Source organism: Staurois parvus, unplaced genomic scaffold (assembly GCF_062004578.1).
Source record: "Staurois parvus isolate SC_StPar_1 unplaced genomic scaffold, SC_StPar_1.0 ptg000044l, whole genome shotgun sequence".
Taxonomy (NCBI): Eukaryota; Metazoa; Chordata; class Amphibia; order Anura; family Ranidae; genus Staurois; species Staurois parvus.
In genome coordinates, this window is record NW_028317840.1 from 783196 (window position 1) to 799827 (window position 16632).

At 41.8% G+C, this 16632-nt stretch overlaps 1 protein-coding gene across 1 annotated transcript in view; it reads right to left on the bottom strand.

Moving 5' to 3' along the window:
• Positions 1-3329: 3329 nt before the first annotated feature.
• The window catches only part of MTHFD2L (methylenetetrahydrofolate dehydrogenase (NADP+ dependent) 2 like), a 125365-nt gene continuing 112062 nt past the window's right edge, over positions 3330-16632 (bottom strand). Inside the window, exons 8-9 of the mRNA XM_089663710.1 lie at positions 14725-14850; positions 3330-6950 (exon numbers count right to left, since the gene is read on the bottom strand). Coding sequence (XP_089519836.1) covers positions 6838-6950; positions 14725-14850 — 239 coding nt within the window. The 3' untranslated portion in view covers positions 3330-6837. The remainder of the gene's footprint in view (positions 6951-14724; positions 14851-16632) is intronic.

Genomic DNA, 16632 nt, shown 5'->3' on the forward strand with positions numbered 1-16632 from the left:
TTCCAAGAAGGGGTCATTTGAGGGGGTGCTTCTAGTATCCTGGCATTTCATGGCCAACATTATCAACATTAGAAGCGTATGCCACACATCACCCACTCTTCTAACCACTTAAAGACCAACCCTTTTCTGACATCTTTTTTTTACGACGCTTTTTTTGCTAGAAAATTACTTTGAACCCCCAAACATTATAGATTTTTTTAAAGCAGAGCCTATAGGGAATAAAACGGTGGGTGCTGACCAGGGGCAGACTGACAACTCATGGGGCCCCCGGGCAATAGGGGATCATGGGGACCCTCTGTCCTCTCCCAAACCCAAAAAAGCCTATGAAAAAGCCAATGAAAGTTACCAGGGGCATCTCATGGGCCCCCTACTGAGCCTGGGCCCTCGGGCAGTGCTTAAATGGTCAGTCCACCCCTAGTGCTGACATTTTTTCACACAGTATTTGCACAGCGAATTTTCAAATGCAATTTTTTTTTAAAAAAGTGTCCCCCTGTGTTGGTACAACCCCAGCGACGTACGGGTATGTCACTGGTCCTGTAGCTGCCACCCATTTGCAGTACATTGCTGACAGAAAGTGGATGACTTCTTCCCAACCTTTGGGCCGCCTGCTGATCTCACTTCACCAGTGTTTCTCAACCTTTTTTCAGTCATGGCACCCTTATAGATAGTCTTAAGGCACCCTTTAAAATTCTGCACAATCTCAAGGCACCCCATTTCTAAAATGTAAAAAACTAAAACCCCATTCTAAACTGTAAAAAACACACATCCAGTACACTCAACATTAGAGGTGATTTATTCTTCCAAAGCAAATAAACGTTTTGCTGCTGGTACCGACTATATATAGTATTCTAGTTTGTCTTTCTGTTTCTCTCCCTCTCTCTGTTAATGTGACCCCAGCACTGATGGAGAGGGGCAGGGAAGGGGCAAACAAGGAAGCTGTGCAGGAATCTGACATCCTCTTTATCAACTGATGATGTCATTGGTTGTTAGGATGCTGGCAGCCAGAAGGTCATAAAAGTGCACAATGAAAACTTGTGGCTTTGAGCACCAAAAGGCAGGATTGATCCACCTGCTGGCTTGTATACAATTTTTGGGCATTTTGCCAAGGCACCCCTGAAGAAGTCTGAAGACACCCCAGGGTGCTGAGGCACCCTGGTTGAAAAAGACTGCACTACACCTTGCATAATGAAAAAAAAATCTAATCACATGCTATAACAGGTGACTCAAAATAAAAGAAAACTTATTTTTGTACACAACCCCTGTAAACACCTGCTTACATGCAGATTAATGAGAAAGTAAGAAATCACAGCAATAGACATATCCTTTCACATTATGTTTTATTGCATAGAATATTGTTTTCAACAAATTATGTGCTCACATCTTTAGGTCTGTGCTAACAACGCATTTCATATATTTTTTACTTCAATGCCATTCCTTACATTTTAAATGGCTACCAATTGGTAAAAATAATAGGCTACTTACCAATAAGTAATTAGTATTTGCAGAATAGGAACATAACATATCTTACATATACAAATGCACTGAAATGAATTAGAACATGTAATAAAAAAGGAATGTCATATTTTACTTAGCTTTAACTTTATGGAAACAAAATCACCAATAAAATCATCTTGGCAGAAATAGTGGCTGGTGCATAGTTTAAATAAATAAGGCAGAGCCATGGAATTTTAAGATTACATCCACCCAAAACTGTCAGTAGATTTGGTGTGGTTGGTGGGATGGGGATTCACACAGGGGTACATTTAAAAAGCAATGTTATGGCCAAATGGATGCTTTAAAAAAAACCTGCAAACCGAACTTGAATGGGCCATAAACAGATTATAATGAAAAGCTAATAGCAATGTTTGCTAACCTACTGCAATGGGAAGCCTCTTAGGCGAGGTTCACATCTATGCAGATTGCGGTTGATGCATTTTCCGCGTGCATTTTGTATTTTTTCACACCCGTTTTAGATGATTTTTGGTTTGCATTTTGTGTGCATCTTGTGTGTTTTGCTTTGTGTGACTCTAGCTGGTTGTTCAGGAGCAGGTGGTCCCCAGCGTCCTTAAAAAACCAAGAAACAGCATTGTTGTTAAGGAGCAGGGGGCCGCAGCGTCCTTAACAATCGATGAGTCACAGCCATCAGCAGGGTTCCCTGCTGATAGCCGAATGTAAACAATTGTCGGCAATTAAAAATTCAGGACAAAAACAGCATGGGGTCCCCCCCTAATCTATACCGGGCCTAGAGTCTGGTATGGATTTTAAGAGTAGAAAACATTTTTAAAAAATTGTCCTCCAAAGTAGATCCAACATCAATCACTGAGAACTCCGGCCACCAACCTGAAAAAAAAGAAAGTTCCACTGTCTGTCAGTTCTTAAATAACTAAGGGGTAGGGCCACCCAATGACATCACCACATGCATTGGGTGCTCTTTTTTTTTTTTAAAGGACTTGTCAAAAACTGTTGTGTTTTTACTCACTTTTACACTCCTTTTGTAAATGAGTACGTGTACTCTGTTTCCCATACTCATTCACATGGGGGGGGGCGGGATCTGGGGGCCTCCTTGTTAAAGAGGGCTTAGAGATTCCAATAAGTCACCCCTGCAGACCCCCATAACCCCAGCCCAGGGTTATGGGAAAGAGGCCCTTGACCTCATCAACATGAAGAGTTGTTGAGGGCATGTGGCTTGGTATGGTTCAGGAGAGGGGGGCACTCGCTCGTCCCCCCCTTTATTGGCCTGCCAGGCTATATTCTCAGATACGGGTCTGGTATGGAATTTGGGAAGGACCGACAAGTTTTTTTTTTATTTTGGCATAGGGTTCCCATTAAAATTTATACCAGACCCAAAGGGCCTAGTAAGAATTTGGGGAGGAGCCCACCCTGTTTTTTTTCGGATCTTTTAATTGCCAGCAATTTTTTACATTCAGCTATCAGTGGGGAACCCCACTGACAGCTGATGACTCATCGGTTGGTAAGGACACAGTGGCTGCCCGCTTCTTAATGACCATGTTGTTTACTGGTTGTTAAGGATGCCAGTGGCTGTCTGCTCCCTAACAGCAGCTTACAGTCACACAAAGCACAAAACACAAAATGCAACATGCATCAAAAGCGCAACACTTGCTTTTTTGGTGCAGTTCCATTGAAGTCTAGTACACGCAAAACGCAATCTGCTGTGGGTAAAAAAGTCCCTGACCCTTTCAAAAATCGGCACCAGCTCAAAATGCACAGATGTGAACTAGATCCATAAGAAATCATGTTAAGTGGATGTAGTGCGTTTCTGCAAACCAGGAAATGCACTGAAATCTGCATAAGTGTGAACCATAAGGTAAGTGATTCAAGCTGCCATTAACACCAAACCTCATAAGTGTGAACCTAGCCTTAGAGATATAAGAAGTAGGTAAGTGATTCAAGCTGCCATTAACACCAAACCTCATAAGTGTGAACCTAGCCTTAGAGATATAAGAAGTAGGTAAGTGATTCAAGCTGCCATTAACACCAAACCTCAAAACTATCAGTTTTTGGAAGGTTGGGTCTTTTTTTACTAAAGGTCTTTCTGATCAGCACATCTGTATTTGACTCCAAAGCTCATACACACTGCCATTAAATAAAATACGACCTAACTTGAGCCGGATTTCAGGATGGTTTGGACCAATGTTTCCCAAAGTTGACGACACATACTGTACACATGGCAATTCATATATAGAAATAATTGTAGTGCAATGACAATATGCATAGTTGAAGTGAACATTACTCGTCCCATTCAGAACATGAGTAAATTTGTTATTACGCTGCAAGATCATTGCTCATAAAATTGGATTTCCAGTGAACTTTTTTTTAAAAGGTGTTTGTCCTGGTTGGTTGAATGAAGAAAACAGGCTAAGTCATTCCCATAATGCTTAGCTGTTACACATGTATATAAAGCTATGTGCTTTTCAATGTAAAAATATTGTTAGTTTTAAAAAATATTTATATACAGTAGAAATGTATAATCCGTCATTATAGAGTATACATCTATTTATATAAGTTATTTCTTCATTTAATATCTCATAATGTTTGCCGGAACAAGCATTACTGTTTAGCCAAAGGAGGGGAAAGCCCACTCCTACCACCCTACCACATAGTCCTAACACTTAAAGCTGGTTCTGGCCCCCGGCACTCCCCCCAAAAAAAAATATTTTGTCTGTTAAAAAAAAATATTTTGTCTGTTAAAAAAAAAAGTCAGCAGCTACAAATACTGTAGCTGTTGCCTTTTAATATTAGGGCACTTACCTGTCCAGGAATCCAGTGGTGTCCTCACCCCGAGTGAATTCTTCATTGGCCATCAGGTACTGGCGCCGCCATCTTGACTAAGGGAAACTGGCAATGAAGCCTTGAGTCTTCACATCCGGCTTCCTACTGTGCATGCGCAAAGCGTGCTGTGATTTGTGAATGGGCTGCAGACCTCTGGGATCTGTGAAGTGTTTCAGGGAGCTTTGGGGAGGGGGCGAACTTCTGGCTCAGTTTGCCACAGAGAACTGGGCTGGAAGTGGGAGCGGGTACCTGTCAAAACCAGGAAACCACTCCCCCATCCACCACAAAAGGTGCCTAGTGTGGCAGCAGAGGGGGAGAGGAGACAAATAAGTAGAGCTTCCACTTTTGGGTGGAACTCTGCTTCAGTTATCTTGGTGGAAAAAAAAAAAGACAAGGTCAATGGGATTGTAAAAGACCTGAGGTACCCAGGGGCACACTGAGGAAAGGAACTAGTGCATGTGCAGTGGAAGTGGCCAGATCAAGCTTGCCAATGTTAGTGGCTTAAGAGCAATAGGTTAAATAGGGGCTGAGCCGCTCTGTGTATACTGCACACATATGCTGAAATCTACGTATCCACGAAATATGCCACAAGTAAACGTTTTAGAGACACACATAAACCTTGAAACAAAGGATTAATTAAAAAAGTGAAATTTTTTGTCACATCTTTTCTGCACACATAATATACACAGAGAGCTAATGCTTTGTCTAATCCTACCTTAAAGAAATTTATTCAAACAAATGGGAGCTATTTTGTAACCAAACACTGTTGAGATAATAAACACCTAGGTAAGTAGCATGTAATATACTGTACAACATAGCATATACAGTGCAGCCGTGAGGACTATGTAATGTACAACAAAGCATATAAAATGCAGCACTCAGGCCTAGGTAATGTACAATACAGCATATAAAGTGCAGCTGTTAGGATAATACAGTATAACTTATAAGATAAGTGTAAAAAGGGTGCAATGGCCAGGACTATTTAGTGTACGGACTATGACAGTCAGGACTATGTAACATACATAGCATAAAAAATGAATGATCATGGCTATGTAATGTACAACATTAAAAATAAAACACAGTGGTCAGGACTATATAACATACAACATTTAGCAGGGGCGGACTGACAACTCATGGGGCCCCCAGGCAATAGGGGATCATGGGGCCCCTGTGTCCTTGCCCAAACTCAAAAAAGCCTATGAAAAAGGTACCAGGGGCATCTCATGGGGCCCCCTACTGACCCCGGGCCCTCGGGCAGTGCCCGAGTTTCCAAATGGTCTGTCCGCCCCTGACATCTAGTATACATTGGTTAGGACTATGTATAGTATACAGTACAGCAGCCAGACTTATGTAATGTACATAACACATACAGTGTAGTGGTCAGAGTGCAAGGATCAGGACTACACAATTGCATAGCACAATCTGAACAGTGCAATGGTCAGGTAAATGTTGCTGTTTTGGTGGTCAGTGTGCTCCAGTACACTGGTGGTCAGCATGCCATCTTACACTGGTAGTCGGGGGGTCCTCTCTCATTGGTGGTGAGCATGTACCCTTAAATTGGTGGTCAGTGCTCAATATGCCCCCTGACATTGAGGGTCAGTGTGTTCCCTTACGTTGGTGGTCAGTGCTCAATATGCCCCCTGACATTAAGGGTCAGTGTGTTCCCTTACGTTGGTGGTCAGTGCTCAATATGCCTCCTGACATTGAGGGTCAGTGTGTTCCCTTACGTTGGTGGTCAGTGCTCAATATGCCCCCTGACATTGAGGGTCAGTGTGTTCCCTTGTGTTGGTGGTCAGTGCTCAATATGCCTCCTGACATTGAGGGTCAGTGTGTTCCCTTACGTTGGTGGTGTTCCCTTACGTTGGTGGTCAGTGCTCAATATGCCTCCTGACATTAAGGGTCAGTGTGTTCCCTTACGTTGGTGGTCAGTGCTCAATATGCCCCCTGACATTGAGGGTCAGTGTGTTCCCTTACGTTGGTGGTCAGTGCTCAATATGCCCCCTGACATTAAGGGTCAGTGTGTTCCCTTACGTTGGTGGTCAGTGCTCAATATGCCCCCTGACATTAAGGGTCAGTGTGTTCCCTTACGTTGGTGGTCAGTGCTCAATATGCCCCCTGACATTAAGGGTCAGTGTGTTCCCTTACGTTGGTGGTCAGTGCTCAATATGCCCCCTGACATTAAGGGTCAGTGTGTTCCCTTACGTTGGTGGTCAGTGCTCAATATGCCCCCTGACATTGAGGGTCAGTGTGTTCTCTTACGTTGGTGGTCAGTGCTCAATATGCCCCCCTGACATTGCGGAGCAGTGTGTTCCCTTATGTTGGTGGTCAATGTAACAAAATAAATAACACAAATATATGAAAAGAGAAAAGTGTCCTCTGCACCTTTGCTGGCTTGTCCTTGTACACATGCTTTCAAATGCCGTTTACATCACAACTTGCATACTTTTAAGAAAAATAAAGACAATGAATGCTAGATTTTAAAAATTAATTATACTTAATAAAACATACATTAAAAGACATATTTGTATGAAAACATAAAAAAATTTTTTAGTAAATTAATTTTTGAGCAGCCATTAATGTATTCTTCAGTAGCATTGCAACAGTCATTGGCCCAACGCCACCTGGAACGGGGGTGATAAAACCAGCTTTTTCTTTCACTCCTAAAAAAAAAAATAACAGTACTTGAACCATGCTACACAGGTCATCAAACTATAATTTGACAAACAACCATATTCAATAGGAGAGTGAATAAGGACAATGATAATATGAATAGTTCAGAAACATATAGAAACCAGTTTCACTTTGTATGGGAATTTGCTTCAGAGCTTAGTAAATGAGGGGGAGCTCTACTGACTTCCATCATCCAATTGTGCAACCACAAATCAATTTTTTATTTTCCTTGCATGTGATTGGTTATTCTTTGCAAAATGAAGCTTCACCTTATTTATTAAGCTCTGGCGCAAATTCCTTTCCAAAGTGCAACTGCACTTGTAAAGTACACAGTCTATTTACCGTTAGTAAATCAACCCCTGTGAGTCAGCTGACTCTTTAAAAACAAGGAACTTCTTGGGTGGCTAAAATTTGTCAGGTTTGTTAAGCAGTGAAGCGATAATAGTAATGGCTTATATATGTTGCCTTTAGGGGTGGAAAAAACACACTTAAAACCACAGTAGTAAATTGGCCAAAAGCTTCTTTTTTACTGGAGATTAGTCTAATACAAATAGCAGTCTGCAGTAAAAAACTCTTCAGCAGCAGTGTCAAAATTCTAACCAAAAGTCTTTTGAACATTATTTGAGCGAGAGCGGTGTGGTTACCTTAGGCAGGTGTCACTAGTACTCAGAGTCCAACTCAGGGCTCTAAATCGGTTTCCCAGGAGGACCAGATGTAAGGGAAGCACATAAAAGGGGCCAGAGGCAGGCAGCTTATCAAATTCTTTAGCAGTGCTAATTGTTTTGTTAGTTACTTATCTTCCTCTATAGCTTTCTATTTAATAGCATGATGGGATTGATCTACTAAAACAGGAGAGTGCAAAATCTGGTGCAGCTGTGCATGGTAGCCAATCAGCTTCTAACTTCAGCTTGTTCAATTAAGCTTTGACAATAAAAGCTGTAAGCTGATTGGTTACTATGCAGAGCTGCACCAGATTTCACACTCTCCAGTTTTAGTAAATCATCCCCAATATGTTTCTAGCTAGACAGAGTACTGCCCCAAACTACTATTTCCTGCCATTATCACTTACTAGGGTGCCTCCTCTCTGTTTACAGAGTAATGTGTCCAAGGGAACCCAAAAACTAACACCTAACTGCAAGAGAATTTTGTCTATTGCAGACACAAGCTCTGTCTCACCACGGAATCCATGCCAGCAAATATTTCTTGTCTTCAAGCTCTAGGACATTCCTCTGGTGCACTATACTAGAAGCTCCTGACAGAATGACATTGGCAGCCACCCGAACATGCTTTAACTTCGAAGAGGTACAGACAGCTCCTGGTGACACCTCCAGGGATCATGTTACTATAACTGACTGGTTGCCACCACTGCTGGCCATACCTCCAAGCAAGAATGCAATGGCTGATGCAATAAGAACCCCTATTAATCTAGAAATATAATTAAGGATTTTTTTATACTCACCCGAAAATGCTTTTCTTGGAGTTCATTGTGGGACACAAGAATTCGTAGAATTTGGGATATACTGCTGCCTATAGGAGAAAGGACCACTAGCATGCACAGGATAACCTCTCTCCTTCCCCTAAAACCATTATGCCTTAGGTTTGTTGCAGCATTAAGAACAAAAAAAAGATATATGAGGACGGACTGGTGCTCCTCAACAAATTGAACATAGCAACAGAGGTTAAGAGGACCAAACAAACACAACAGCAAACTTAGCACTGCCCGCATTTTAAAGAGCTGCTTGAAGGAACCTATGCACAACGCTGGCATGAGGAGGCCTGAAAATCCACCTAGACAAGCTTTGAAAATGAAAACAAAAAGAAAACAGGTGGTGACCACGCAACTGTGGAAAAGGTGCTTGATGAACAAAACACAGAGAGGGGTTGATTTACTTAAGGTAAATAGACTGTGCACTTTGCAAAGTGCAGTTGCATTCTGCAGGCCCAATTGCTCCAGAGCCTAGTAAATGAGGTAAAGCTTCACTTTCAGCAGAGCTTCTGCTCATTTACTAAGCTCTGGAGCAACTGCACCTGCAGAGTGCAACTGCACTTGTAAAGTGCACAGTCTATTTGCCTTTAGGAAATCAACACCATAGATCTAGTAGAGTGCATAGGAAAGCATGGAACCCAATCCAGGGATCATATGCATAGACGACGCTTGATTTACCTAGAGATGGTGGAACAAAAATCCCTTATGAGGTCCATCAGAACACAAAAGGGAAGCAGTCTTCCTGAAGAAACAGTGGCTGAGAAACTCTCACAGGACGAAACCGTTGCTATACAATGGAGTAAAAGTAGAAAAACAACGTGCTGTCTAACAGAGAAGCACAGAATAGGGTATGTTGCTCACACCAGTGCACTCATACCATAGCTCTCAACTGTCCCTCATTTGAGACCACAAGCCTCTGTCAGTCGTACAGACTCAGGCAATCCCTTTTATTGCTCTGGTTTGTACATCTCTATACCAGGGGTGGACTGACAACTCATGGGGCCCCCGGGTAATAGGGGATCATGGGGCCCCTATGTCTTCGCCCACACTCAAACCACACCCAAAAAAGCCAATGAAAGGTACCAGGGGCATCTCATGGGGCCCACTACTGACCCTGGGCCCTCGGGCAGTTCCCAAATGGTCAGTCCGCCCCTGCTCTATACAAAATGTACTATTTTACTACAAAAGTGTAGGCTGCACTAATTTTTGTATCCAGCCTCTATATTACACATGTTTAATATTCTGAAAAGCCAATATAATGGAGAAATAGAGGTCAATAGCATGGCATTGTGCTGACACACTCCCCTGCAAGCGTTCCACTAGGAAGATCATTGTGCTGCTGTTTGCCTCCTGCTGACACGCCCCTGCTGTTTCCACGCCCACCTCTCTAAGCCCCTTGTGCAATGGAGAACAGAGGTCATGTGATCACTTATGAAAAGGGTATTTATAATACATATATATATATATATATATATATATACTGTATATGGAGAGAGACAGAGAGGAAGAGATAGATAGATAGATAGATAGATAGATAGATAGATAGATAGATACAGTAGATAGATATGCACACACACAGGGCTGCTGTTAGAGACCACAGGGCCCCATACAGCCAACCTAAAAGCCCCCCCCCAAAAGAAAACAGTTTTCTACGCTTCAGTTATGAATGAATATGGTGAGTGATCAGTACAGATCACTCATTGTGTTCATTCAGGAATGGAAGGGGCTGGTAAATGTGATATATCTTCATCCTGAAGGATCGTATTGTGGGCTTGCAGCTGTCAGTGGGGAGGAGTGGAGCAAAGCTAGCAGCACTGTGGGGGTGGTGGCACACAGGGGGGCCTGGCAAGTGTGGCTGGGGGGAGGGCAATTACTGAAACCAATCCCTTGTACTGTATGGCTCTTTCTGTAGCAGCTGAGAGTCAGTGGGAGGGAGAGGAGAAGAAGACAGCTTTCAGCTGCTGCAGCGAGAACCATACAGGGGATCAGTTTCAGTAATTGCCCCCCTGCCATGCCAATCACTCTCCCTACCCACATTCGATTCACCCAGCCAGCTGCCTGGGCCCCCCTGCTGGCCTGGGCCCCATACAGAAGGATTGGTCTACCCCTTTATGTACGGCCCTACACACACACACATAAACATTGTGCCTTGCAGTTCTATCTTAAAATGACTGGGTTGTTTTACAAGATAAAGGTTTGCATATACTTTAATACTACAAAGGGCCCCACTATGCAACCAAGGCTTGTGTGCTGAGGCAGTGCTTGGTAATTCAGCTGCAGCCATGAATCACTTTTTTGTTTTGCACCAACCTTTTTCTGCCATTGACAGCATTACCCTAATGCTATGGTGGCCAACCTGTGACCTGGGGGCTACACATGACTCTGGCAATTACTGTGTTGCCCTCTAGGCCCCAGCAAACAGCGGTTTGTTTTGTTGCCTACTCAAGCCAGTGAAGGAAACATATTCCTTAGAATAGCTTCTAAAAGTTAATGGTTTGATTTATTTATTTGACAACATATTACTTTTTTTGTGCTGTCCATCTGTTTTCTCTTTGTAGGCTTTGTTTTTTAGTCTGATCTTTTATAATAGATCTTGCTAAGAAAACTGTAAAATGTATAAAGAGCACAAATTTTGAAATGCTGACTTGTAAAGGGGCTATAAATTTGTGATCTCTAGCAGTTTTGTGTAACATGTCTCCAGGCTATTAAGACTTCCTGCAACATGTCCCCATTCTCCAACAACTTCTAAAGCATGTTTGCTGTCTTTGAACATCTTCTGCTGCATTTCTTCAGACTCGGTGCAGCCCTTTGGTGATCTCTGGGACTGCAGTTAAGTATCAAGTAATTTGAACACCAGCACCCTAATCCAGTCCAGTCTTCTTCTACAGCTGCTTGCCTCTGCCTCCCCATCAACATTTCACTTTCACCCCTCTTCAGCATGCAAACCCCCCTCCTACGACACCTCTCCCATCTTCTCCCTCCCCCTTTAAATCCTTAGCTTCACTATCTTCCACATGTATTCATTTTGTTGCTGTATTAAGTTGAAGCACCCAGTACCTCCCAGACAATGTAGGTGGCTCCAACTCTATTACTTGCAGGGGGATCATTCAGTGGGGGTGTCTGCATCCGCACTGCACCCCAGACACCTGCATCTCCCTTGTCCCCATCCTGCACTTAGTGGGAGCTGCTCAAGAGACCAGATCTGTGGGAGCCATTGGGAAACAAGCTGTCACTTGTAAACACAAAAGCCGGACTTCTGTGTTTACAAGTGATAGTGGTGAGCAGGGAGAAGAGGGCCTGAGCCAGAGGCGGTGGAACTGAGTTCCACCAAGTTCCAGCTAAAAAATAGTCCTGCTTCAAAGTATCATATTGACTTATTCTATCAATCAGTTAATGACTGCAGAACAATAAAAAGACAGTGTTCTTTGCAAGTGAAACTGAATTAATTTTCTCCAGAGCTTCATGAATGTGGTAAAGTTTTACTTTGTTAAGAATATCTGATCAGGTGTAAGGAAAATAAAAAGAAAAAAACAGCTATTTTGCTTGTAGATGATTGGATGATGGAAAGCAGAGCTTCACCTCATTCAGTAAGCCCTGGGGAAAATGAGTGCAACTGCACTTGCAAAGTGCACAGTCTATTTGTTTTTATTAAATCAACCTTAAAAATGTAGCAGAACTGGGGGAAGCAAAGTTTCAGAAGTATGCTCTGTTTCCTCCTGCTGACCATGAACAGGTTTCATTAGCTACCAAGAATACACTGTGCAATTTATCAGCTGTGGGTAGATCATTACTGCTAAATTCTCAAGAAATTTATGAGTATCAAAAAAGGATATACCCTCTCTTTTCTTTATTTAATACAGCTAAACAATATTTATTTCAAGATTATGTATTGTAATTTAAATTTATATCATGGCTATAAATAAGGTCAATCAGCGTTTTATCTATCTGGAATAACTGGTTTGCCTAAATATAGTATACTTCAGAAAATGATAGAAATACAGAAGCTGCCATTTCTGAGCTCTTCTAAAATTGACAGTTTCCCGACCGTTATACAGATCCAGTTGCTTTATTACTTTATGTGTCACTAATCTGGAGGAATGAGGATCCATTCTGCACTGAAGCCGCTAATACGAGGGGCGTTCAAGCAAAACCAAGACTTTTTATTTTACAGGTATAAAAAGGGATGCTAGAGTGGCAGTACTACATGTAGTAGTAAGCGACAAGTGTGTCCAATTACTGATAAGCGGCTCACATGTTGCGGGCCGGTCCAGAGACAGTTAATTAAGATGGCAGACATCAGTGTTAGTGCGTGCATGGAACAGCATGTGGGGATGAAGTTTCCTGTGAATGAAGGCATAAAACCCACAGATATCTACAGAAAATCTCAAACACAGTAAGGTGGTGAGACGCTCAGCCGCAGTAAGAATGGTGTAAAATAGCCTTTTTCAACCAGGGTTCACAGGCACCCCGGAGTGCCTTGAGGTTTCTTTAGGGGTGCCTTGGAAAAATGTCTAAAATCTGTCCAAAACTTGTATACAGTGCCTTGAAAAAGTATTCATACCCCTTGAAATTTTCCACATTTTGTCATGTTACAACCAAAATCATAAATGTATTTTATTGGGACTTTATGCGATAAACCAACAGAAAGTGGCACAAATTGTGAAGTGGAAGGAAAATGATAAATGGTTTTCAAATTTTTCGACAAATTTCAAGGGGTATGAATACTTTTTCAAAGCACTGTACAAGCCAGCAGGTGGATCAAGTCTGCCTTTTAGCCACACAAAGCCACAGGTTTTCATTGTGCACCATTACGACCTTCTAGCCGCCAGCGTCCTAACAACCAATGACATCATCAGTTGATAAGGAGGATGTCAGCTGCCTGCACAGCATTCTTGTTTGACCCTCCCCTGCCCCTCTCCATCAGTTCTGGGGTCACATTAGCTGAGTGAGGGAGAAAAACTGAGGGAGAAGAGAAATATTGGAATACTAGTTAGTACCAGTGTGCAAAAATGTATTTGCTTTGGAAGAATAAATCAACTCTGACGTTGGGTGTCCTACATGTGTGGGCATTGCTGTATTATCTAAAACTGTTAGAAAAGTTTTTACATTTTAGAATGGGGTACCTCAGGACTGTCCATAATTTGAGAGAGTGCCTTGACTGAAAAAAGTTTGAAGTCTGAGAAACACTGGTGTAAACATTTCAAAGATGGCCATACATCCATCAGTGACAATCCCGGCTGTGGTGGTTCCCAGCCCACAGTAGTCATTCCTGTGAACATTCAGTGTGTGGAACTCCTGATCCTGGATAATCACCGCATAACCTGTTGTGAAATTGCACAAGAGACACATCCTTCTGTGGGAACGGTGAACACAATGATGACGAAGTGAAGCAGGCTGTCCTAGGATGGTTCAGGCGTATTGACAAATCTTTCTATGGCGAAGCTTTCCAGGTATTAGTTAAACTTTGGGATAAGTGTATAAATGTAGCAGGGGAGTATGTCAAAAAATAAATGTGTTCTTTTATTATGTAAACTCAAAAGTCCCAGTTTGACTTGAACGCCCCTCATACCTAGAAATGGGAAAGGAGGGGACACTGTAGGCAAACAAGATTGAATAAACCAGCAATCCTAAGTTCAGAAAAAGGTAGTTTAATTCCAAGTTTACAAAATCAACAGAAACACTACTTTGAAGTAAACTTCTGAACTTTGGAGTGCTGTCTCATCATATTCCATACACAGATCAAGGTTTATAACTTTGCTGTCTGCATGTTTTTTTCAGGGTTGATGGTTTACAAAGAATTGAAACCAAAAACCAACTAGTTCTAGTTTGTTCTTAAAGGGGTCAGCAATGGCAGATTCCATATTTCTGTCAGCACAGGTTTCTGTTAAGAAGGAAGTGACTACCTTTAAGGAAAGTGTGTTTTCCATGTATCCATTGTAATACACTATACGGTATGTCCCTAGTTGGGAGCTCAGATAGTATGGCATTAGGGATCACAGTTTACCAAAGTGTCTTGACATTGCAGTGTCACATACAGCATATTTGCAAAATAACACAAATACAAACCTCTGTTGTTAATCTAAATATTGGAAACAGTTTTATAGCTAGGTTTTGGACTGCAATATTTTCCTGTATGCAATTTTTTATCCATATTGAGCTCTACATAATCCAGTTTTAAACTAGCTTAACCCAAGAAGATGATCGGATCACAGTATTTTCAAAGTGTCATGGTAAAAAATCCTACATAATATCTATCCTGCATAATCTGTATTAATTACCTTCCAAATCCACATCTCCAACGATCATCGTTTTTCCTGTAGCTGGATCTTCTATATGATTAATGCCAACATCAATTACAGCAGCTCCTTCTTTAATCATGTCTGCTGTGATCAACTTTGGAATACCTACAATGAAAAACACAATATTAGTAATAAGTAAATGCAAACCTCTGATGTGATTTACTAAAGATTAGGTAAAAAGAGACATTTCCTTTTTTGTCTCCTTTTTGTTTCATAGTTGTGTTCCAAGACCTCCAGTCTGGAGGGAGCTGCAAGCCTGCAAATATCATTTTTATACACTGTACTTCAATGAGAACATCATTTTGAATGGACTGTGGAAAGCAATGTACTAACAAGACTGTATTTTTTATCACTTGAGCTCTGACAGCTTTTTCTTGTATTCACCAATTATAACCACTAAAACTCAAGCACCTACAAGATAATGTCAAACAAAAAGAGAAAAATTCCCAGCTCAGCTTGCCAACCAACGTGCAAACAAACTGAATTAACCTGTCTAAGAGTATGTGTTAAAAACAGGGGTTTAGTTAGCACATATTTGCAAATACATGTGTAAGCTACAGAGCCTCCTCATGGCACCCCGATATTCTGTAATTCCTAACTCTACAAATTTTGAGAGCCCCATAGTAGAGGCACATGTATTTAATGAATAGACCAAGGGCAGGTGGACCTGAGGGAGCCCACCCCTCCTTAAAGGTATAGGAAGGTACTAGACACCCAGCATGTAGCACAATGGCAGCTAAGGTGTCCAGTGTGCCCTCTCACCAACCATTCAACAGTACAAAAAAGCCACCGCCCCAGTCTATAACTGGCCTTCACAGCAAGGAGAACATGGAAGGGTGACGCATGTCAAACAAAAAGAGAAAAAATACATGTGTAAGCTGGTTGGCAAGCTGAGCTGAGTCCATACCTGGACCAGGTTGCCCATCTAATCCAGACCTCCTCAGTACTGCTTCTCCTGTGCATAATACATCTGTTCCGCCTATATCATCTGTTCATCCTTGGAGGAAGGCAAATAACTTACACACCCACAATCACCCTTCAGACAATAAAACCACCCCTCTTACCACCGTTCAACCTTTTTTTATGCCCAAGTCCCCCTCAATACAGCATCCTAAAAAGAAAGCTCACAGCAGAGGATGCAGAGGGGGGAAAGCATGAAAATTATCCAGAAAGCTTGCACAAAATTCAGAAACTATAAAAATCTTTCATCTATCTTCTTACAACCTTTCCCATGATGAAACCTTTATTTTGAAACGTGGACTTAATTTTGCTCCCATTATAGGTCCCAACTCTATTTTAGTATTTAAAGATCTCAATCAATTCATAAGACAGCTCAGCATCAAAAGATACTATCACATCCAGTCCCTTAAATCCAATACTTTTTCTTCAAACAACACCCATTCATCAGCTTCCCCCTCCTCTGCAATAGAATTTGATTTTGATCCAGACATTCTCACCGCACTTCAACTACTGTATGATGACAATTTTGGTACAGAATTTGATATAGTTACCCAATATTTAGTCACCTCTCCACCGATTAAACACACTACCCTTAGGCCCAAATCCATTTTCTTCCCCTCTCATGCGAAGGGCCCCTTTGTAAAGGAGTTCTACAAAGTGGTCTACTCAGACTTTGTAAAACTATGCAACACCAAACCATCATCTATCTATAACCTCCATCCATTTAACAATAAAGCATTAAAGAGTCTTAACGGACAACAACAACATCATTATTAAATCTGCGGACAAGAGTGGCAGAATAGTCCTACAAGACAGAATAGATTATATAACCGAGGCCACTAGACTACTTTCTGACTCCCTACCTGAGTTTAGGATGGAGGCCAACACTCTAGTTGACTCTGCCCTTTCCCAGGGCATTGTCACTAA